The sequence below is a fragment of the Pristiophorus japonicus genome, chromosome 12 (genome assembly GCF_044704955.1).
Source record: "Pristiophorus japonicus isolate sPriJap1 chromosome 12, sPriJap1.hap1, whole genome shotgun sequence".
Classification (NCBI taxonomy): Eukaryota; Metazoa; Chordata; class Chondrichthyes; family Pristiophoridae; genus Pristiophorus; species Pristiophorus japonicus.
In genome coordinates, this window is record NC_091988.1 from 188,579,338 (window position 1) to 188,603,057 (window position 23,720).

The window sequence follows — 23,720 nt, forward strand, 5'->3', positions numbered from 1 at the left end:
TGCCCTGGAGTGTCAGCCTAGATTTTTGTGCTCAAGTCTCTGGAGTGGGACCTGAACCCACAACCTTCTGACTCAGGGCCAAGGGTGCTACCCACTGAGCCACAGCTGAGAAAAAAAATAGCAAACACTTTGTATTGCATGATGTGAAGCTATATGATATATAATTACAAAAGAACTGTGGATTTGTGAAGAATAAAGGCTTCTTAAACAGCACCTCCCAAACTCGCGACCTCTACCACCTAGAAGGACAACGGCAGCAGGTGCGTGAATTCCCCTCCAAGTCACACACCATCCCAACCTGAACAAATATCGCCATTCCTTCATCGTTGCTAGAAAAGAAAATGATATGTTGGCCTTTATCACAAGAGGATTTGAGTATAAGAGTAAAGACGTCTTACTGCAATTATATAGGGCCCTGGTGAGACCGCGGCTGGAGTATTGTGTACCGTTTTGGTCTCCTTACCTAAGGAAGGATATACTTGCCATAGAGGGAGTGCAATGAAGATTCACCAGACTGATTCCTGGGATGGGGGGATTGTCTTATGAGGAGAGATTGAGCAGACTAGGCCTAACAAACAAAATTCTTACAAGGCTTGACAGGTTAGATGCAGGGAGGATGTTTCCCCTGACTGGGGAATCTAGAACCAGGGGTCACAGTCTCAGAATAAGGGGTCGGCCATTTATGACTGAGATGAGGAGAAATTTCTTCACTCAGAGGATGGTGAATCTTTGAAATTCTCTACACCAAAGGGTTGTGGAGGCTCAGTCATTGAGTATATTTGAGATAGAAATCGATAGAATTTTGAATATTAAGGGAATCGAGGGATATGGGGATAGTGCAGGAAAGTGGAGTTGAGGTAAAAGATCAGCCGTGATCTTATTGAATGGCAGAGCAGGCTCAAGGGGCCGAATGGCCTACACCTGCTCCTATTTCTTGCGCTCTTAAAATTCTGGAACTCCCTGCCTAACAGCACTGTGGGAGTACCTTCAACACGCGAACTACTGCAGCGGTTGAAGAAGGCGGCCCATCACCACCCTCTCAAGGGAAATTCGGGATGGGCAATAAATGCCAGCCTTTCCAGCGACGCCCACATCCTGAGAATGAAGATGTATAAAAAAAACTTTTATTTCTTATTTGTTTTGAACATCTTTGGTAAAATAAAATTAGCTTCATAATTTTAAACTCCCCGTGAATTCTTTTGTGATTATTTTACATTTATATCCTCTCATTGCCATCTTCCTGGCCAGTAGAAACAATCTAATCAGCGTGTCAGTATTCACATACCAGTGAACACGTGCGACCACACACTTGCTCTAAATCCCACCTGAATCGTTTACTGCTCATCAGAGTATGGGATGTGGAATGGAACATTTCCACCTTCAGTACACATTCTCAACATCAAAGCTCCAGGGCAGCTCCAGCACAGGCCAGATAAAGATAGCACAAGCAGGTCTCAGTGTCAGCTGTGGCTCAGTGGGCAGCACACTTATCTCAGGATCAAAAGGCTGTGGGTTCAATTCCCACTCCTGGGATTTGAACACATGAATCTAGGCTGATGCTCCTAGTGCTGTACTGTCAGAGGTGCAGTCTTTTGGATGAGATGTTAAACTGAGCCTGCCCTCTCAGGTGGACGTAAAAGATCCCATGGCATTATTTCGAAGAAGAGCAGGGGTGTTATCCCCGGTGTCCTGGGCTAATATTTATCCCTCAATCAACATAACAAAAACAGATTATCTGGTCATTATTACATTGCTGTTTGTGGGAGCTTGCTGTGCATAACTTGACTGCCATGTTTCCCATATTACAACAGTGACTACACTTCAAAAGTACTTCATTGACTAAAGCGCTTTGAGATGTCCGGTGGTCGCGAAAGACGCTATAGAAATGCAAGTCTTTCTTTATGAGGTATGCGTTAATGTTAATTACTGGGCCATTGTAAAGAGAGCTTTTAAAAAAAATCCTCAGCCTGTGGACATTGCTGGCAAGACCAAAATTGATCGCTTATCTCTAGATGCCCTAAAAAATGGGCAGTGGGTTTTGTTCTTAAACCGCCAGTTCAAGAGTCAACCAAGTTGGCATGGGACTGGAGTCACCTTGTAGGCCGATTTCCTTCCCTAAACAACTTGAGTCAATCAGTTGTTTTTTTTGATAATCTGACAGCTTCATGGTCACTTTAACTGATCCCAGTTTTTTTTTCTCCAAATTTATTTTTAAACAGTATTCAAATTCTCAAACTACCATGTTGGGATTATCAGTCCAGGACCTCTATAAACATTACACTGCAGCTGTTCCATGTAATGTGAAGTGCTCAGTAATGCCTCATTTATCTGGCATCCAACAATGCTTTAACTTGGCATTGCAGTGCTTGTTACTGCTGCCGGGTTTTCAAAGTGCAGGAGTATTTTATTGCCAATCACTTCGCACTGTTGAGCTGAATGCTCAGTGCGCTATATTCTTTCAATTGCTGATTAATCATCTGTTCTTCTTGTCGAGTTTCACAAATTTCCGCCCACAATTTCTGCTTGTGGCTGTAACCTTTCAGTATCTAGTCTGATTTAAGAGCAAACTGTGTGCAGGGGAGAGGATGAAATCACATGACCATTCGGGTTATGAAAACTTAGGTTCGTCATATATGTGGGATGTTACAATGATGGAAATGTTTTCAATACTGTATTTCCACACTTATGATGAAACGGTTACATTCTTGACACAGGACATTGTGGATATGTGAGCCGATTGCAAAAGAAATGCAAAAGTGATTTTGTTTTTACACATGTAAGAGAATGACTTAAAAACGCATGCGAAACAAAATATTGCATGGTGAGATGGAATCGTCACTGGCAAAGGTCACTCTGTATTGTCAAATGTTGTTAGATAATGCTTCTATGAAGCGTCTTGGGACGATCTACTATGGTAAAGGTGCCATATAAATGCAAGTTGTTGTTGTACTGTCCTTGCGTTCTCATGTTATTAAGTATGGAAGAACTCCACAAGACTGAGTACTGTGAGCTAAAACTGATGTGATCTTAGTCTCTTTAATACAACTCCAGAGTGCCCAAGCAGCATGGCAGACAACTTTTTATAGTCCCTTACACGAGGTGTGCAGGTGACCCTTGGGCCTCCAACAGTTGCGCCCTCTGATGGCAAGTTTTACATCGTTACAATGTTTACATACATAACATCACTCCTCCTGCCCCCCCCCCCCCCCCCAAGTCTTTGATACAAGTTATTTACAAGTTGAGGCGGTCCGGGGTCCTTCACTCCCTGGTTGATCGTCTGAGTTCAAACTCTGGCATGGGTGAGTTGGTCGGACCATTGCTGCACTGCGGCGCGGCTGGTCTGACAGGACTGTTGGGAGTGGTGGGTTCATCCTCTTGATTGACAGCGAGGTCGATTGCTGGTTGGATGTTGGTGGATCGATAATGATAATGTCCTCTTCAGGTTCTTCCTGGTTGTCGGTGAACCACAGTTTGGTCTGATCCAAATGCTTTCTGCACGTTTGTCCATTACATAGTTTGACTAAACACTCTATTCCCCTCCTTGGACAAGACAGTGCCAGCAAGCCATTTAGGGCCATGACCATAATTCAGGACAAACACAGGGTCGTTAACATTAATGTCATGCGATACAGCCACGCAATCGTGGTACATGTTTTGCCGGCGACGCCGGGTTTCCACATGATCATTTAGATCCGGGTGGACTATGGAGAACCTGGTTTTGAGTGCTCTCTTCATTAACAATTCTTCAGGGGGAACCCCAGTGAGCGAGTGGGGTCGCGTCCGGTAGCTGAGCAGAACCCGAGATAAACTGGTCTGCAAGGAGCCTTCCGTCACGTGTTTCAAGCTCTGCTCGATAGTTTGTACTGCTCGTTCCGCTTGACCATTGGATGCGGGCTTAAACGGGGCAGACCTGACATGCTTGATGCCATTGCGGGTCATAAACTCGTTGAATACCGAGCTGGTGAAACACGGTCCATTGTCACTGACAAGGACGTTGGGCAAGCCATGGGTGGCGAACATAGCCCGGAGGCTTTCAATGGCGACAGCTGATGTGCTGGATGACATGATTATGCATTCAATCCATTTAGAGTCAGTGTCCACTACAACTAAAAACATCTTTCCAAGAAAGGAGCCAGCATAATCTACGTGGATCCTAGACCATGGTTTGGAGGGCCATGACCACAGACTCAATGGAGCCTCCCTTGGTGCATTGCTCAATTGTGAGCACGTGTTGCACTGGTGTACGCATGACTCTAAGTCCGAGTCAATGCCGGGCCATCAAACATGCGACCTGGCTATAGCCTTCATCATAACTATGCCTGGGTGGGTATTGAGTAGGTCGCGTATAAATGTTTCCCTGCCTTTTTTTGACAAAACCACGCGATTACCCCATAAGAGACAATCCGACTGGATGGACATTTCATCTTTGTGTCGGTGAAACGGCTTAATTTCATCTTGCATTTCCCCGGGAAGGGCCGACCAGCTCCCATTGAGGACGCAACTTTTTACAAGTGATAGCACCGGGTCCTGGCTGGTCCAGGTCCTGATCTGGCGAGCAGTGACGGGTGACCCCCTCGCTCTCAAAAACATCCATGACCAGAAGCAAGTCTGGGGGCTGCGCCATTTCCACCCCGGTAGTGGGCAATGATAACCGACTGAGGGCATCAGCACAGTTCTCCGTGCCTGGTCTGTGGCAGATAACATAGTCATAGGCGGACAATGTTCATGCCCATCTTTGGATACAGGACGAAGCATTGGTGTTTATACCTTTGCTTTCTGAAAACAGCGAAATGAGCAGTTTGTGGTCGGTTTCAAGCTCAAACCGAAGTCCAAACAGACATTGGTGCATTTTCTTAACCCCATATACACAAGCCAATGCCTCTTTCTCGACCATACTGTAGGCTCTTTCAGCCTTAGACAGACTTCTAGACGAGTATGCAACTGGTTGAAGTTTGCCTGATACATTGGTTTGCTGTAACACACAGCCGACCCCGTACGAAGATGCATCACAAGCTAGCACTAATCGTTTACATGGGTCATACAGTACGTACAAGTAACTTATTAGAACAAAGTAAGTTTCTGGCCTTCTGAAAGGCTGTTTCTTGAGATTTATCCCAAACCAAGTCATCACCTTTACGTAGCAACATGTGCAACGATTCCAGCAAAGTACTTAAACCGGGTAGAAAATTACCAAAATAGTTGAGGAAGCCCAGGAAAGAACGCAGCTCCATCACATTCTGTGGTCTGGGTGCATTCTTGATGGCCTCTGTCTTTGAGTCCGTGGGTCTGATGCCATCCGTCGCAATCTTTCTCCTCCAAAATTCGACCTCTGGCGCCAGGAAAACACACTTGGAGCATTTCAGCCTGAGTCCCACTCTGTCCAGTCGACTTAGAACCTCTTCTAGGTTGTGCAGGTGTTCGGTGGTGTCACGGCCGGTGATCAGGCTGTTATCTTGAAACACAACGGTGCGCCGAACCAACTTCAGCAGACTCTCCATGTTCCTCTGGAAGATGGCAGCAGCCGAGCGAATCCCAAAATGGCACCTGTGGTATATAAACTGTCCTTTGTGCGTGTTGATGCACGTCAGTCTTTTTGAAGATTCAGCCAGCTCCTGTCATGTAGGCGGAGGTTAGGTCCAACTAGGTGAATGACTTCCCCCGTGCTAACGTTGTGAACAGGTCATCCGCCTTGGGTAGCAGGTACTGATCTTGTAACGAGACTCGGTTGATCGTTAGTTTCCGCAGGTTCTGACCGTGCCATCGCTTTTCAACACCAGAACAATCAGACTGGTCCACTCGTTGAACTCGACTGGCGATATGATTCCCTCTCGTTGAAGTCTGTCCAGTTTGATCTCCGTCATCATATATGGAACCGCTCGAGTCTTGTGATGAACGGGCCTTGCATCGGGGACTAGATGGATCTGCACCTTGACGCCAATGAAGTTGCCAATGCCTGGTTCAAATAGCGACGGAAACTTGCTCAGCACTTGGGTGCACGGGGCATCATCCATTGAAAATAGTGCTTTGATGTCGTCCCAGTTCCATCGAATCTTTCCCAGCCAGCTTCAGCCGAATAGCGTTGGGCCATCGCCTGGTACAGTCCACAGTGATAAATCATGCACAGCTCCATCGTACGATACCTTAACTAACGCACTGCCATTGACTGGTATGAGTTCTTTGGTGTAGGTGCGCAGCTTTGTCTGAATTGGGCTCAGTTTGCCTTGTTGCCCCACAGTTTCTCAAAAGCCTTCTGGTGATGATTGGGAAGCCTTCATTGAATGTCTCGACCAGTACTTCATGGCCAACGAGCTGGATGCGGACGATAAAGCGATCAAGCGCAGGGTGATTCTCCTCTATTACATACGGCCTCATCAAGCATCTGCTAGCACCGACGAAACCAATGGAAAAGACATATGCAGAGTTGTGTACGCTGGTTTGGGAACATCTCAAGCCGAAGGAGAGCATCTTATCGCTTCTATACGCACCATCGCTCCGAGGGCCAGGACGTGGCGAGTTATGTCGCCAACCTAAGACGTCTTGCGGGACCTTGCGATTTTGCTGGCTATTTGGGTGAAATGCTGCAGGACATTTTCATGCTTGGAATCGGCCACAAGGTCATTCTTCGCAAACTGCTGTCTGCCGAATCCCCGGACCTGAAAAAAGCCATCACGATAGCTCAGGCTTTCATGTCCACAAACGATAATACTAAACTGATATCTTCTCAGCATCAAAGCTCACCAGCAAGTACTGTGCATAAAATAACGCCGTTAGCAGGCAGAACTGTAAAATGCAGGGCCGACACATCTGCACCTCAGGTGACTCAGAGTCCGCCGTGGGGCATGAATGTGAATCCATTAACACCACGTTGGCGCTGCAGGGGTAATCATAGAGCCCATCAATGTCAATTCAAGCACTACGTGTGCAAAGACTGTGAAACAATGGGGCACCTCCAGCGAATGTGCAAACGTGCTGCGACTCACCATGTGGCAGAGTCGGCAGAAGATGGTTGCTCTGAAGCGGATCATGCAGAACGAGTAAGGCAACTCAACCCGAGGCCGAGGAAGAAGTGTATGGGGTACACACCTTCACCACGAAGAGCCCTCCTATAATGCTGAAAGTCAAATTAAATGACATTCCAGTTTCCATGGAGTTGGACACGGGGGCGAGTCAGTCAATTATGAGCCAGAAGGCTTTTGAGAAACTGTGGAGCAACAAGGCACAAAATTGAGTCTGATTTATACAAAGCTGCGCACTTACACCAAAGAGCTCATACCAGTCATTGGCAGTGCGGCAGTGAAGGTATCATACGATGGAGCTGTGCATGACTTATCATTGTGGATTGTACCAGGTGATGGCCCAATGTTGTTCGGCAGAAGCTGGCTGGGAAAGATCCGATGGAACTGGGATGACATCAAAGCACTACCTTCGGTGAATGACGCCTCGTGAGCTCAAGTGTTGAGCAAATCTCTGTCGCTATTTGAACCAGGCATCAGCAGCTTCACAGGTGCCAAAGTGCAGATCTATCTAATCCCTGATGCATGGCCTGTTCATCACAAGGCTCGAGCGGTTCCATATATGATGATGGGGAAGGAGAAAGTAGAGATCGAACTGGACAGACTTCAGCGAGAGGGAATCATATCGCCAGTTGAGTTCAACAAGTGGGCCAGCCCAATTGCTCCGGTGTTGAAAAGCAATGGCACGGTCAGAATCTGCGGAGACTACAAGCTAACGATAAACCGAGTCTCATTACAAGAGCAGTATCCACTACCCAAGACGGATGACCTGTTCCAACATTAGCGGGGGGAAGTCGTTCACCAAATTGGATCTAACCTCTGCTTACATGACACAGGAGCTGGCTGAATCTTCGAAAAGATTGATGTGCATCAACACGCACAAAGGGCAATTTATATACCATAGATGCCCTTTTGAGATTCGCTCAGCTGCTGCCATTTTCCCGAGGAACATGGGGAATCTGCTGAAATCGGTTCCGCGCACCATTATGTTTCAAGACAACATCCTGATCACCGGTCGTGACACCATCGAACATCTGCACAACCTGGAAGAGGTTCTAAGTCGACTAGACAGAGTGGGACTTAGGCTGAAACACTCCAAGTGTGTTTTCCTGGCGCTAGAGGTCACATTTTTGGGGAGAAAGATTGCAACAGACAGCATCAGACCCACGGACTCAAAGACAAAGGCCATCAAGAACGCAGCCAGACCACAGAATGTGACGGAAACGCGTTCGTTCCTGGGACTCCTCAATTATTTTGGTAACTTTCTACCCGGGTTGAGCACTTTGCTGGAACCGTTGCACATGTTGCTACTTAAGGGTGATGATTGGGTTTGGGGTAAATCTCAAGAGACAGCCTTTGAGAAGGCCAGAAACCTGCTATGTTCTAACAAGTTACTTGTATTGTATGACCCGTGTAAACGCTTAATGGTAGCTTGTAATGCATCTTCATACGGGGTCGGGTGTGTGTTACAGTAAATCAATATATCAGGCAAACTGCAATCGGTTGCATATGCATCTAGAAGTCTATCTAAGGCTGAAAGAGCCTACTGTATGGTCGAGAAAGAGGCGTTAACATGCGTATACAGGGTTAAGAAAATGTACCAATACCTATTTGGACTCCGGTTCGAGCTTGAAACCGATCACAAACCGCTGTTTTCAGAAAGCAAAGGTATAAACACCAATTCTTCGTCCTGCATCCAAAGATTGTTACTAACATTGTCCGCCTATGACTATATAATCCGCCACAGACCAGGCACGGAGAATTGTGCTGTTGCCCTCATACGGCTACTGTTGCCCATCACCGGGGTGGAAATGGCGCAACCCACAGACTTGCTTCTGGTCATGGATGTTTTTGAGAGCGAGGGGTCACCCATCATGGCTCGCCAGATCAGGACCTGGACTAGCCAGGACCCAGTGCTATCACTAGTAAAGAATTGCGTTCTCAATGGGAGCTGGTCGGCTGTTTCCGGGGAAATGCAAGATGAAATTAAGCCGTTTCTCCAACGTAAAGATGAAACGTCCGTCTAATCGGATTGTCTCTTATGGGGTAATCGCGTGGTTTTGCCAAAAAAAGGCAGGGAAACATTTATACGTGACCTAAACAGTACCCTCCCAGGCACAGTCATGATGAAGGCTATCGCCAGGTTGCACGTTTGGTGGCCCAGCATTGACTCGGATTTGGAGTCATGCGTACACCAAATATAACACTTGCTCAGAGTTGAGCAATGCACCAAGGGAGGCTCCACTGAGTCTGTGGTCATGGCCCCCCAAACCGTGGTCCAGGATTCACGTAGATTTCGCTGGCCCCTTTCTAGGAAAGATGTTCTAAGTAGTAGTGGACGCTTACTCTAAATGGATTGAATGTGTAATCATGTCATCCTGCACGTACACTGCCACCATTGAAAACCTCCGGGCCATGTTCGCCACCCATGGCTTGCCCAATGTCCTTGTCAGTGACAATGGACCGTGTTTCACCAGCTCGGAATTCAACGAGTTTATGACCCGCAATGGCATTAAGCATGTCAGGTTTTCCCCCTTAAGCCCGCATCCAATGGTCAAGCAGAATGGGCAGTACAAACTATCAAACAAAGCTTGAAACATGTGACGGAAGGCCCCTTGCAGTTCCACTTATCTCGGGTTCTGCTCAGCTACCGGACGCAACCCCACTCGCTCGCTGGGGTTCCCCTGCAGAATTGTTAATGAAGAGAGCAATCAAAACCAGGCTCTCCCTAGTCCACCCGGATCTAAATGATCAAATGATCATGTGGAAACCCGGCATCACCGGCAAAACATGTACCACGATCGCGCGGCTGTATCGTGTGACATTGATGTTAATGACCCTGTGTTTGTCCTGAATTGCGGCCATGGTCCTAAATGGCTTGCTGGCATTGTCTTGTCCAAGGAGGGGAATAGAATGTTTTAGTCGAACTATGTAATGGACAAACGTGCAGAAAGCATTTGGATCAGATCAAACTGTGGTTCACCGACAACCAAGAACAACCTGAAGAGGACATCACCATCATCGATCCACCAACACACACCCAACCAGCAATCGACCTCGCTGTCAATCAAGAGGATGAACCCACCACTCCCAACAGTCCTGTCAGACCAGCCGCGCCGCAGTGCAGCAATGGTCCGACCAACTCACCCATGCCAGGGTTCGAACTCAGGCGTTCAACCAGGGAGTGAAGGACCCCGGACCGCCTCAACTTGTAAATAACTTGTATCAAAGACTTTGGGGGAGGAGTGATGTTATGTATGTAAACATTATAACTGTGTAAAACTTGCCACCAGAGGGTGCATCTGTTGGAAGCCCAAGGGTCACCTGCACACCTCATGCAAGCGAGTATATAAGGTTGTCTACCATGCTGCTTTGGCACTCTGGAGTTGTATTAAAGAGACTAAGGTCACATCAGTTTACACTTACAGTACTCAGTCTTGTGGAGTTATTCTAAACATAACAGTTTTGATAGAGTGGATGCAGAGAGAGTGTTTCCACTTGTGGGGAAGAGCATAACTAGAGGCCATCAGTACAAGACAGTCACCAAGAAATCCAATAGGGAATTCAGAAGGAACTTCTTTACCCAGAGAGTGGTGAGAATGTGGAACTCGCTGCCACAGGGAGTGGTTGAAATGAATAGTATGGATGCATTTAAGGGGAGGCTGGACAAGCATATGAGGGAGAAGGGAATAGAGGGTTATGCTGATAGATTTAGATGAGGAAAGATGGGAGGAGGCTCAAGTGGAGCATAAACACCATGGACTGGTTGAGCCGAATGGCCTGTTTCTGTGCCGTATGTCCTGTGCAATCCTACATAAAAATGTAGATTTTTTTTCCCGTCAACCAGCAATACATTTAATAGCAAAACAGGGATTCCTAAGTGCCATTTAAAGTGTTGGTTCATCTGTGCTTTTAGCTCTTCAATGAAACTGTGAAACAACAAATCACATGAGATGCAGTGACTTTATTACAAAGTTTTCTTTATTTACAATGGCATTAATAACAGATTAAATCAGAATATCTTTACACTATGACCACTGAAAGTGTCAAATAAATTATACAGAACCATCTTGAGCATTGCACTGCTCGATACTACATTTTAGGGAAGGCTTACAATTTTGCTTTCTTGTTTCATTGAAGCAGAATACATTCCTGATCCAAGCATAGAATTCTCAGAAAGCAAACCCATTCCCTCTTCACACCCATCAGAGAGAATTCCAACGGATCCAGCCATTTCCTATTGACTCCAGTCGCACACAATTTCGATGGTCTACGCCATTGCCCATTGGATAGACGTCCAATTTTCCAAACCGCTTGCCATTCACCCCTATTGGATATAAGAGTTGATTCTAGACAACTCTAGCTCATAGGGTGCGCAGGATGGGCAAAAGAAGGGCTATAAACATGGTAGACTGTGATTTCCCGTGCAGCGTCTCTCCAGAAGCCCTATAATCCCAATGTGCAACACATCCTATTGATTCCAATTACCGTCAATTCCCAGTCAAAGATAGTGGAATTAGGGTTGCCAACCTTCCAGGATTGTCCTGGAGTCTCCAGGAATTAACGATTAATCTCCTGGATACTGTTGCGAGTACTAGGGGCATTAAAAAAAAAGTAATTGTTTATCAGTAATAAAAATATTGGGGATAGGAAAAAAATGTCTGTTTGACTGGGTGGGGCGATTGGAGGCAGGAGATCTCCAGGAATATGTCCAACTGGAGTTGGCAACCCAAAGTGGAATCCAGGCCTTTGATAATTCCTCAAAAGTGCAGATGCTGGATTGAAGCTTGTGAATTATTTATTATAGTGGCCATGGTTCCGGGCAAGTTGGGGATGATTAGGTTCAGATGTTTTAAACAATCGCAGTGCCAGATTAAGACTGCATTGCAATCTCCATTACTATCTGAACTTAGCCATCGTGGTGTTGCACACAGTTACTGGTGTGGCACCGCGCCAGCAGTAAAGCTCATGCCATTTCCACGGGCTGGGTGGAATATTGTGAAGGGCCAGCGCTGACGGAATCTTCCACTCGTTAGGACTGAGCTCCTCACGCGTGTCCATGTGAGTTCCTGTGAACTAGATCCAGCTAGTTCCACAGGAAGCAACGTGGGTCACCGAAAACCCAAAAGGGTATAAAATTGCTCTGAGCTTGCTTAGCAGTTTTGTTATCGCAGCTACAATTTGATCCTAGGGGCTGATACACAAATATATTTCCTAATGCAGCTAACACAAATTAGTCACAAATAACTGGTGATAGTGGACTTGCTCAGTGCTTACCTTCATGGCGCTTGCTGACCCTCCCTGTGGCTCAATACTGACACGAATTTGCTTCTTAATTAAATAGTCACTAAGGTATCCAATAGGGAATTCAGGAGAAACTTCTTTACCCAGAGAGTGGCTAGTATAGTCTAGTATTGGACCCGAGTCCAAGTCAGAGCCTTTAGTGGTGGTGGTGGAATGGAAGCAAGTCGTCCTCGATTTCGAGGGACTACCTATGATGATAATCCATCCATCCATGATAGGCAGAATCAAGGAAGACTTGCTTCCATTCTTAACATGAGTTCTTAGGTGGCTGAACAGTCCAATACGAGAACCAGTCTCTGTCACAGGTGGGGCAGATAGTCGTTGTGGGAAGGGGTGGATGGGACTGGTTTGCCACACGCTCTTTCCGCTGCCTGCGCTTGATTTCTGCATGCTCTCAGCAACGAGACTCGAGGTGCTCAGCGCCCTCCCGGATGCACGCTTCCTCCACTTAGGGCGGTCTTTGGCCAGGGTCTCCCAGGTGATAGTATAATATTAGGCAGTCCCTCGTGTCAAGGATGACCTGCTTCCACACCAAAAAAAGATGAGGTCACAGGTGTTTCAATAACCTACATCTTGAAGGGTGGAAGATGCCGGTGTGGGATTCTTTTAACGTGGGGTGGCCATTGCACATCAGCCACCACATGAGGTTGACAAAGCAAGGCCTTGGTCCAGTGGCAAGGATTAACCAAGACGACTGGAGACCAAGCTTTGCTGCACCATCCCTGGGCCCCGACCCTGCTGCTGTGGTTAGAATGTGGAACTCGCTACCACAGAGAGTGGTTGGGGTGAATAGTATAGATGCATTTAAGGGGAACTAGATAAATACATGCTGATAGGGTGAGAGGAGGCTCGGTTGGAGCATAAACACCTGCACGGAGCAATTGGGCCGAATGACCTGTTTCAGTGCTGTAGACTCAATGTAATTCCATAAGAACGTAAGAAATAGGAGCAGGAGTAGGCCATTCGACCCCTCAAACCTGCTCCACCATTCAATACTATCATGGCTGATCTGATCTTGGCCTCAACTCTACTTTCCTGCACTATTCCCATATCCCTTGATTCCCTTAATATCCAAAAATCTACCTATCTCTGTCTTGAATATGCTCAATGACTGAGCCTCCACAGCTCTCTGAGGTAGAGAATTCCAAAGATTCACGACCTCTGAGTGAAGACGTTTCTCCTCATCTCCGTCCTAAATGGCCATAGAGGGTCATGTGATGAATCCTCCAGAAATATATCCAATCAGATTTCAACCTCCCGCCCCAGACTGACAGCAACACAATCACAGTGCCCCAAATAGGACATTGGATTTCTTTCATTTCCAAAAAAGCCCAATAAAACAAAATGTAACAAAGTGCAGCTCAACTGCACCAGAATAGTAACCGCCGTAAATAAGTTAAAGGGAATACAATGAAGTCCTCGACAGCGTCCCCCGCTTTTTGTTTAGGATCAGAATCCCGCTGAGTTGAAATTGAGGTCGGCCAGATTGCCGACCATATTGAGGTTTGCGTGCCGCTGGCTGCTCTGTATCCGTGTCTGCAGCATTTTCAATCGAGCCTTTCTGTCGTTCATCTCGTCCAGCCCCATTTCCTCGGTCATGAAGAGGTAAGAGTTGATGGCTTCCCGCAGACCCACGCTGACGGGCGACTCTTCGCCTGAATCTTTGTCGTCGTTGATCAAGACGGAGCTGGAAGAGAGAAGTAGTTGGACGATGAGCGGGTCTAGCGAGCTAAGTAATGTCACAGAATCACACCCAATTGCTTGGACTTCGGAGAAGATACAAAGGCACAATGTAGCCCGGAGCATTGGATCGGTTCCCGTTATATGGGCACTTTCCACCTTGATAAGGATCATTCTCCTTCACCACTGCACCTTCATCAGCAGAGGCTTGAGTCTCCTCTTCAGCCCTTCCTTACCCTCCCTTACCCATAGCAGATGAACTGGTAATGTGTAATGTAATTGTTAAACCTTTGCTAACAAACTAACCAGTTCTTAATAGCAATGTGCTGCTATGAATTCTTAAGCAAAGAACACATGAGGCAAATACATCACACCCATAAACTCCCTTATTCACAACTCTGCATGCTGCACCTCTCCGACACAAAGCTCCACATTGTCATCACTCTCTCACCCACCATGACATTGGCCTCTGGAATTCTCTCCCACCTCGTCTTCCTAATAACCCTTCCCTTTGACGGTATCTTTTCCCCCTTCCCCTTACGAAACCTCCCCCGCCCACTCCCTCCTGCCACTCTCTAGCTTGGCGCCTAACTTTCTTTTCCCGCTCTGTATAGTGCACCGAGATGTTTTCCTTTACGTATGACGGACGCTGTTACTGATGTGCACGGTCTGTGCACTCCGTACCTGTCCACCTCGCTCCAATTTAGCTGAGGTTTCTGCACCACGACAGGATCCGGGTGATGTTGCTGTACAGCGGGAGGCCCCTGAATGTGACACGGCTCCTTCAAGATGCAACACAAACCCTCATTGGATTCTGCAGAGGATAGAGAGATTGTGCTGTCAGTAAGGTGCAGAGAGGCAAGGCCAACTTCAGGCTCAAAGCCCAACTTTCCCTACCATCTGAAGAAAGACTAAACAAATAACGTCTTGACCAAGTAAACAATGAACAGACATTTCTCAGACTAGGGTTGTATTCCCTGGAATTTAGAAGGTTAAGGGGTGATCTGATCGAAGTTTTCAAGATATTAAGGGGAACAGATAGGGTAGATAGAGAGTAACTATTTCCCCTGGTTGGAGAGTCTAGGACTAGGGGTAAAAATTAGAGCCAGACCTTTCAGGAGTGAAATTCCAAACTTCTACACAAAAAGGCTGGTAGAAGTTTGGAACACTCTTCCACAAACGATCAATTGTTAATTTTAAATCTGAGATTGGTAGATTTTTGTTACCCAAAGGTACTAAAGGATACAGGGCAAAGGCAGGCATAGTTAGGTCACAGATCAGCCATGGTCTTATTGAATGGCAGAACAGACTCGAGGGGCTGACCGGCCTCCTCCTATTCATGTGTTTGAAAAAATTAATAAATAAGAGAAAAGTGATGGTGCCTCTTCAACAGGGTTGAAAATGTTAACGACTTTTTAAACATGTTTCCTGCCCTCAGTGAAAAAAAAGAAAGACTTGCATTTATATAGCGCCTTTCACGACCACCGGACTCTCAATGCATTTTCACAACCAATGAAATACTTTTGTAATGTGGGAAAAGCGGCGGCCAATTTGCACACAGCATGCTGCCGCAAACAGCAATGTGATAATGACCAGATAATCTGTTTTAGTGATGTTGATTGAGGGATAAATATTGGCCCCAGGACACCAGGAATAACTCCCCGGCTCTTCTTCAAAATAGTGCCGTGGGATCTTTTACGTCCACCCGAGAGAGTAGACGAGACCTCAGTTTAATGTCTCATCCGAAAGACGGCACCTCCAACATTACAGCTCTCCCCCTCAGTGCTGCACTGGATTGTTTGTGCTCAAGTCCCCGGAGTGGAAGCAAACCTGTTGAAAAATCTTGGGTGGCGCAAGGCAAGAGACTGAGAGCTTCTGTGAGACGCACCTGAGTAATAGTCCACCATGTCATGCAGGGATGGGACCGTGAGGCGCGGGGAGATGTAGAACCAGCCATTGGGCAAGCGATGGATACGGTAGTGTTTGATGGAATCCCACGATGCACTGTTGGATCGTCTGATAGACAATGTATAGGAACCTGCAGAAACAAGAGGGGACGCATAAAGATTTAGAGTTGTGGCATTGCAGAACCTCCACAATATTTTCCCAATCCTTGACCTGTAATTGGAAAAGGAACCGTTGGGGGAGGGGCGGGGGGATTTTTTTTAGGCAGTGTGTTGTTACGATCTGGAATCCACTGCCTGGATGGGGGGTGGAAGCATATTCAACAGTAACCTTCAAAAGGGGACTTGGATATAGAATTAAAAAAGGAACATTTGCAGGGTTATGGGAATACAGCGGGTCTGATTGGAGTGTTCTTTCGAAGGCACGATGGGCCGAATGGCCTCCTTCTGTGCTGTGTGATCCTGTGATCTGTTTTAGTGGTGGTGTTGGTTGAGGGATGAATCTTGGCCTGGACCACTTCCTGCCCTTCCTCAAATCGTGCCAAAAGATCTTCTAACTTCCACCTCCCCCGGCAGTTGAGAGCGGTGGTTTAACAATTCCCTCAGAAAGATGGCATCTCCGATAATGCAGCTTTGCATCAGCACTGCACTGCTGTGCCTAGACTATGCGTTCAAGTCCTGGAGTGGGAGCTTAAACCCACAACTGTCGGATGTAGAGGTAAGTGTGCGAGCACTGAGCCAAACTGACACTACATTTCTCCCTTTCAACTAATTTTGCCTGTACCAGTCCAATATCCCGATGATCTGGGCTCGCTCAACATCTAGCGAGCAGCCACCTGCAAGTTGTCTGAGAGCAGAGCCCTGACATGAGCATGACTGTGCAGTGATGCTCAGTGAAAGGGGCTGCCCTGGACACGGCCCGGGAAACAAATTGTAATTGATTTGTGTGACACAGTCAGAAATATTCTCTTCTGATTTTAAGCAAGGCCTTTTGGAAAGCTTCCCTGCAAAGTCACAGGGGAAAAGAAAAGGCGTCAATTCCTGCTGTCCGTTTCCTGATCATTCCGGAGGCGATTACAGCAGTGACAACACCCCGCTTCTGGACCAGCGTTTCCTTTAAGCTGTGCGGCCGCGCAGTGCCCGGCAGTTCCCGTGCAGCCAACACGCCGGCTGTTAAATAGAAAAAGCCACGCAGCCCCTTAAAGGGGCCACGCACCCACAACAAATTTAAAGGGAACACTGTTTGAGACGTCCTGAGGTTGTGAAAGGGCGCTACATAGATGCAAGTCATATTTTTATTTGAATATGACCATAACATGCCTCCCTCCCCCCCCAGACATTGAAAATGGTGCAGTAATCCTGCCGCAGCAGTCGAAGGGTTAATGGGCTTGTCTGAGACACGCTGAGAGGGTAAATGTGTTGCGGCACTCGACAGCGCACTTCCGAAGCCGGGGGGGGGAGCTGATGAGTGAAGGTGGTCTGATGAAGCGCCTTCCTGTCACCAGCTCCGTGTTTCATGGTTAACTCACGGTGCCACCTGTTCGGCAGAGTGTGGTCTCACATGTGCAGCCACTCAATGCCGATAAACACCTAGCAACCGGCTTCTGCACTGGCACGGAACTTTTATCTGGTTTCTTTTCTTTATCTTTCATTTCTGGGGGCTGAAAGTCTTCACACTTTAAGGCGCAGATACGATTTATGTTTTATTGTGATGATTCTTAATTAATTTAAAACAATATATTTTAAAGGCCTTACAGTTATGATATTACAGTGTTTCCTGGAGTAACAATTTGTACTAACTGCGACTGGATTGAACTATTATAACGAATACACTGACAATTACTAACACTTGAACCTTTATGTTGCTGAATGAACAGAAACTTTGTAAAGCTATACAGTGAATGCGGTAACTGTGTCTTCTGAGGATTAGTTACAACATTTGTAGTACTAATAGGGAGGTTATCCAATGTTAACTATGTGGAGTTTTAGCTTATTTTTGAGGGCAAGGATGACTTACTGTGTAACTATTGAGTTTTTTTATTCAGCAGGTTAAGGGTTACTCACTGTGTAACTCTCGAGTTGTTTATTCAGCAGGGTAAGGGTTACTCACAGTAACTATCAAGTTGTTTATTCAGCAGGTTAAGGGTTCCGGCCTTTTGGCTAAGATCATGCGTAACTGACCTGACAGGGGAGTAACCATGACCCCAACGTGGTTCTCCCTGGATCAGGAAGGTGATTCTCCTATGCTTTTTGGAAATAGGAGGTGGGTGGGGTGGCTTGACCCATCCACCTCCACGGAGGTGTGTGGGGGGCCTGACCCATCCACCTCCATGGCACGAACCTGGTATTGCAGTACTTCCAGGAACGGTGCTTGGGCTCTAGGCCTTTTGGCTAAGAGCATTGGCGCAGAGTGATCCTTGACAGGTGCAAGGTGACCTCTGGTGTTTGTGATTTGACAAAGAATTGGAAAGATTGGCAACGAATAATAAAAAAAAACTATCGAGTTGTTTATTCAGCAGGGTAAGGGTTACTCACTGTGTAACTATCGAGTTGTTTATTCAGCAGGGTAAGGGTTACTCACTGTGTAACTATCGAGTTGTTTATTCAGCAGGGTAAGGGTTACTCACTGTGTAACTATCGAGTTGTTTATTCAGCAGGGTAAGAGTTACTCACTGTGTAACTATCGAGTTGTTTATTCAGCAGGGTAAAGGTTACTCACTGTGTAACTATCGAGTTGTTTATTCAGCAGGGTAAGGGTTACTCACTGTGTAACTATCGAGTTGTTTATTCAGCAGGGTAAGAATTATTCGGTGTGTAACTGTGGAGTTGCTATTTATTCAGTAGAGTAACAGTTTAAGTAGATTAAAGTCATTTGTGACCAGAGTATTTGTTCACAGTGCAAGATCAGTAAGTAGTGAGGTGTGATAAATATCTTCACAGTGAGGCTGACCACAGCAGCAACAAATGCATGATTAATTCCTCGCCAGTTCCACACTGAGTTATTTCCATTAACTGATCGTACTATTGCCTTCGGCCTGCTCTATTTATAGAGGGCATCGTCTAAGAGATGATTTCAAACCAATATATGTATTAATGAAAGCACAAGTGTGGAGACATAAAAGATATTCCCACAGTCCCTGCAGTGAGGTACTGTAGCATAGTGGTAATAAGAACATAAGAATTAGGAGTAGGAGCAGGAGTAGGCCATTCAGCCCATCGAGCCTGTTCTGCCATTCAGTGAGATCATGGCTGATCTTCTACCTCCACTCCACTTTCCTGCACTGTCCCCATATCCCTTGATTCCCTTAATATTCAATAATCTATTAATCACTGTCTTGAATATACTCAAAGACTGAGCCTCCACAGCCCGCTTGGGTAAAGAATTCTAAAGATTCACCACCCTCTGAGTGAAGAAATTTCTCTTCATCTCAGTCCTAAATGGCCGACCTTTTATTCTGAGACTGTGACCCCCAGCCAGGGGAAACATCCTACCTGCATCTACCCTGTCAAGCCCTGTAAGAATTTTGTATTGTTCAATCACTCTCATTCATCTAAACTCTAAAGAATATTGGCCTAGTCCACTCAATCTTTTCTCATAGGACAATCCCTTAGGTAAGGAGATCAAAACTGTACACAATACTCCAGGTGCTGTCTCACCAGGACCCAATATAATTGCAGTAAGATGCCTTTACTCTTACTGAATGTTATTGGACTAGTAATCCAGAGGCCTGGACTAATGATCCAGACACGTGAGTTTAAATCCCACCATGGCAGCTGGGGAATATAAATTCAATTAAATAAATCTGGAATCAAAAAGCTAGTATCAGCAATGATGACCATAATACTACCAGATTGTCATAAGAATCCATCTGGTTCACTAATGTCCTTTAGGGAAGGAAATCTGCCGTCCTTACCCGGTCTGGCCTATATGTGACTCCAGACCCACAGCGATGTGGTTGACTCTTCACTGCCCCTTGAAATGGCCGAGCAAGCCATTCAAGAACGTGGCTCACCACCACCTTCTCAAGGGCAATTAGGGATGGGCAATAAATGCTGGCCTTGCAGGTGATGCCCACATCCCATGAATGAATTGAAAAAAAACATGTGTGGTATAAATTTTTATTTGTAATTTTGTTTTTGAAAGAAAACCAGAAGAAATGACGGTTAACTCTGTTCTGATTATAACCAAGATCCCATTGCTTCCTTCTCACCATTACTTTAGCATAAATCTGCCTCATTTATCTGCTCTTCGAGCAGATGTTGAGATTATGACCCTCTTTAGCTCACTGGCCAAAATTACACGACTTGCTTCGGGGCGAAGCCGGGGGGATTGATCGATTTGGGAATATGACATTCTGAGGTATAAATCAAATTAATTCTGAATCCCTTTTTGAGCTCTAATTTTCTCTGTGTGCTATTTTCCCTGTATCGCTGGCAGTGTTGACATTACATGTCCGCCTGTTTTACCACAGGCGTTCACTCGCGAATGTAACAATAATGCACTAGAGATGACTGGCATACCCCCCCTCCTGCCATAAATGTTACCGTCACAGCTTGTGTCGCCCCCTACAACCGCTCCAAATCCTAGATTTGGCCTATGTACTTAAAAAGGAAAAATCTGCATGGCTCTGGGAAAAGAGAGGGAAAGCTGTGACTAATTGGATAGCTCTTTCGAAGGATCAGCACTGACACGATGGGCTGAATGGCCACCTTCTGTGCTGTATCATTCTACGAATTGCCCCTGGTGTCGTCCCCCAGTCGCCCTTCAATTCTGTAGTCTTCGTTCCATCTCTGCCACAGAGGAAATTAATCCCACCCTGCCATCTTATTTGGGAGCCCCATTTGACTAGATATTTAGAAAGTCCCTCTGCCTGCTCTCCACATGCACATTCACACCATCAACAAGAGCAGCAAAAAAATGTGTGCCGAATTAAACCTCTTCATCATCTTACTTTGGGCAAACTTGTGCTTTTTTTAAAACCATGAATTTGCTCGTTTGATAATTGGAAGTCGGTGAATCTATTCCAGCCCATAAAATTTCCACTGCATATTTCAGCAAGAGATTGACTAAATCGTGCCACTTGAAGCTTACAGAATGCGCAAAAAAATAATGACTTCTAGGAGATGACTTGCAAGGAATTTTAGGAGCAGAAAATAATCGATTGGCGAATTTTTTTAATCCATCAATTTTAATATTTTATAAGTGTTATGATAATATTTGTTCACTTTTAGCTTTTGGTAGCTACTAGTTTTACTGGTTAAGCCAAGTTGGCGATTTATTTGCTGCCGAGGGTTTTAAAAAATAGTGCAATTTATGTAAACATAAGCGAGAAATAAATAGATAGCCCCTGAAAATGTTTGTCTGCAAATCTTTCTTGAAACTGAACCTGACATGAAAGAAATTTCACTCTCCCCCCCACCGCCCCGTTCTTTACTCAAGAGAGTCTCGTTTTTCAGATTGCAATCTTCAAAAGTTGAGACTAGCTTACAGATGTTTTATACTGAGCGCACTGGATCTGTACTGATAGAGACATCACCGATACCACATTGCTACCTCTACCCCTCTACCTCGCTCCTGGGCTAAATACCCACACAACCCTGTGGTTCTAATGTCTTTTGCCTTAATTTTGTTTTAATTTTGTTTTCTGTGCTCCTCAAATTCTGCCCTTTTGAACATCCCTGATTATAACTGCTCAACCATCGGCGGCCGTGCCCTCAGCTGCCTGGGCCCTAAGCTCTGGAAATCCCTCCCTAAACCTCTCCGCCTCGCTACCTCTCTTTCGTTCTTTCAGACACTCCTTAAAACCTACTTCTTTGACCAAGTTTTTGTTCATTTGCCATAATTTCTCCTTATATGGCTCGGTGTCAAATTTATTGTTTTGTCTTATAACGCTCCTGTGAAGCACCTTGGGAAGTTTTACTACATTAAAGGCACTATATAAATACAAGTTGTTGTTGTTAATATTTCCATATTTACACAATAAATGGGAGGATACTGAGAGGTGTGGAGAAACAGAGGGACCTTGGAGTGTATGTCCACAGATCCTTAAAGGTAGCAGGACAGGTCGATAAGGTAGTCAAAAATGCATACGGAATGCTTTCCTTTATTAGCCGAGGCATAGAATATAAGAGCTGGGAAATTATGCTAGAACTGTATACAACACTAGTTAGGCCACAGCTTGAGTATTGCGTGCAGTTCTGGTCACCACATTGCAGGAAGGACGAGACTGCACTGGAGAGGGTACAGTGGAGATTTACGAGGATGTTGCCAGGAGTGGAAAACTTTAGCTATGAGGAAAGATTGGATAGGCTGGGGTTGTTTTCCTTGGAACAGAGGAGGCTGAGGGGAGATTTAATTGAGGTGTATAAAATTATTGGGGGTCTAGATAGAGTGGATAGGAAGGATCTATTTCCCTTAGCAGAGGGGTCAATAACCAGGGGACATTGATTTAAAGTAGTTGGTAGAAGGATTAGAGGGGAGATGAGGAAACATTACTTCACCCAGAGGGTGGTGGGGGTCTGGAACTCACTGCCTGAAAGGGTGATAGAGGCAGAAACAATCACCACAAGTGCACTTAAAGAGCCGTAACCTACAGGGCTACGGACCTAGTGCTGGAAGTGGGATTAGGCTGGATAGCTCTTTTTCAACCGGCACGGACATGATAGGCCGAATGTCCTCCTTCTATGTCGTAATTTTTCTATCATTCTATGAATCTATGTTATCATTAACATATGTTAGTCCCAGCATCAGCTTAATTGCCAAATTTTCACCATGCCTGGGACTGATGGTCGTAACCAAGTCATGATCTCGTTGGTGGTATTAATATCATAAATTCTCAGAGGGTGGTGAATCTTTGGAATTCTCTGCCCCAGTTGTTGAGTATATTCAAGGCTGAGACAGATAGATTTTTGGCATATTAAGAGAATCAAAGGATATGGGGATGAGGCGAGAAAGTGGAGTTGAGGTAGAAGATCAGCCATGTACTCATTGAATGGTGGAGCAGGCACGAGGGGCCGAATGGCCTACTCCTGCTCCTAATTCTTACATTCTTATGGAATTGAAAAATATCATGGAATTTAAGATTGCCTCCTTCGCCTACCTTTCCTGGTCTGACTCTCTCTGATCATGAAGGCCCCGGACCGGTTGCTGGGCAACAAAAGCAGTTCCTCCGCTTTCTCTCTGCTGATGCCTTCATACAACCACCTGTGGGCAGGGGAGGACAGAAAGAACAATGAAAGTGAGATAGGACAAAGTCGGGGGCACAGTTTAGTTCAGCCTTCACCACCTCTATAATTTCCTCATGCACAAGTGTTGCTGGCATGTGACATGCTATGTCTTGTCACTCCTGAGCATCTCAGTATAAGCAGTTATATAGCATCTTTCACAACCTCTGGACGTCCTCAAGCGGTTTATAGTGAATTAAATACTTTTGGAGTGTAGTCACTGTGGTAATGTAGGAAACACGGCAGCCAATTTTCACACAGCAAGGTCCCACAAACAGCGATGCGATAATGACCAGATGATCTGCTTTTGGTGATGTTAGCTGAGGGATAAATATTGGCTAGGACACTGGGGATAACTCCATCTGCTCTTCTTCGAAATGGTGCCGTGGGATTTTGTACATCCTCCTGAGAGGGCAGCACTCCCTCAGCACTGCACTGGAGCGTCGTCCGAGATAACGGACACATGTCTCTGGAGTGGGACTTGAACCCACAACCCCCCGACTCTGAGGCAAGAGTGCCACCATGCTGACACTTTAAAAGTGAAAGATTGAGGAAATAAACATCTTTACTGAACTTGGGGAGCTGCAGTGGAAAA

The 23,720-nt window shown here is 45.9% G+C and overlaps 1 protein-coding gene across 3 annotated transcripts in view; it reads right to left on the minus strand.

The window, feature by feature from the left end:
- Positions 1-10,973: 10,973 nt before the first annotated feature.
- Positions 10,974-23,720, minus strand: part of LOC139277604 (src-like-adapter 2) — a 30,921-nt gene continuing 18,174 nt past the window's right edge. For all 3 annotated transcript variants that reach the window (XM_070896291.1, XM_070896290.1, XM_070896289.1), the window contains 4 exons: positions 23,002-23,105; positions 15,886-16,035; positions 14,682-14,811; positions 10,974-14,004 (listed from right to left, as the gene is read on the minus strand). In XM_070896291.1, coding sequence (XP_070752392.1) covers positions 13,767-14,004; positions 14,682-14,811; positions 15,886-16,035; positions 23,002-23,105 — 622 coding nt within the window. In that variant the 3' untranslated portion in view covers positions 10,974-13,766. The remainder of the gene's footprint in view (positions 14,005-14,681; positions 14,812-15,885; positions 16,036-23,001; positions 23,106-23,720) is intronic.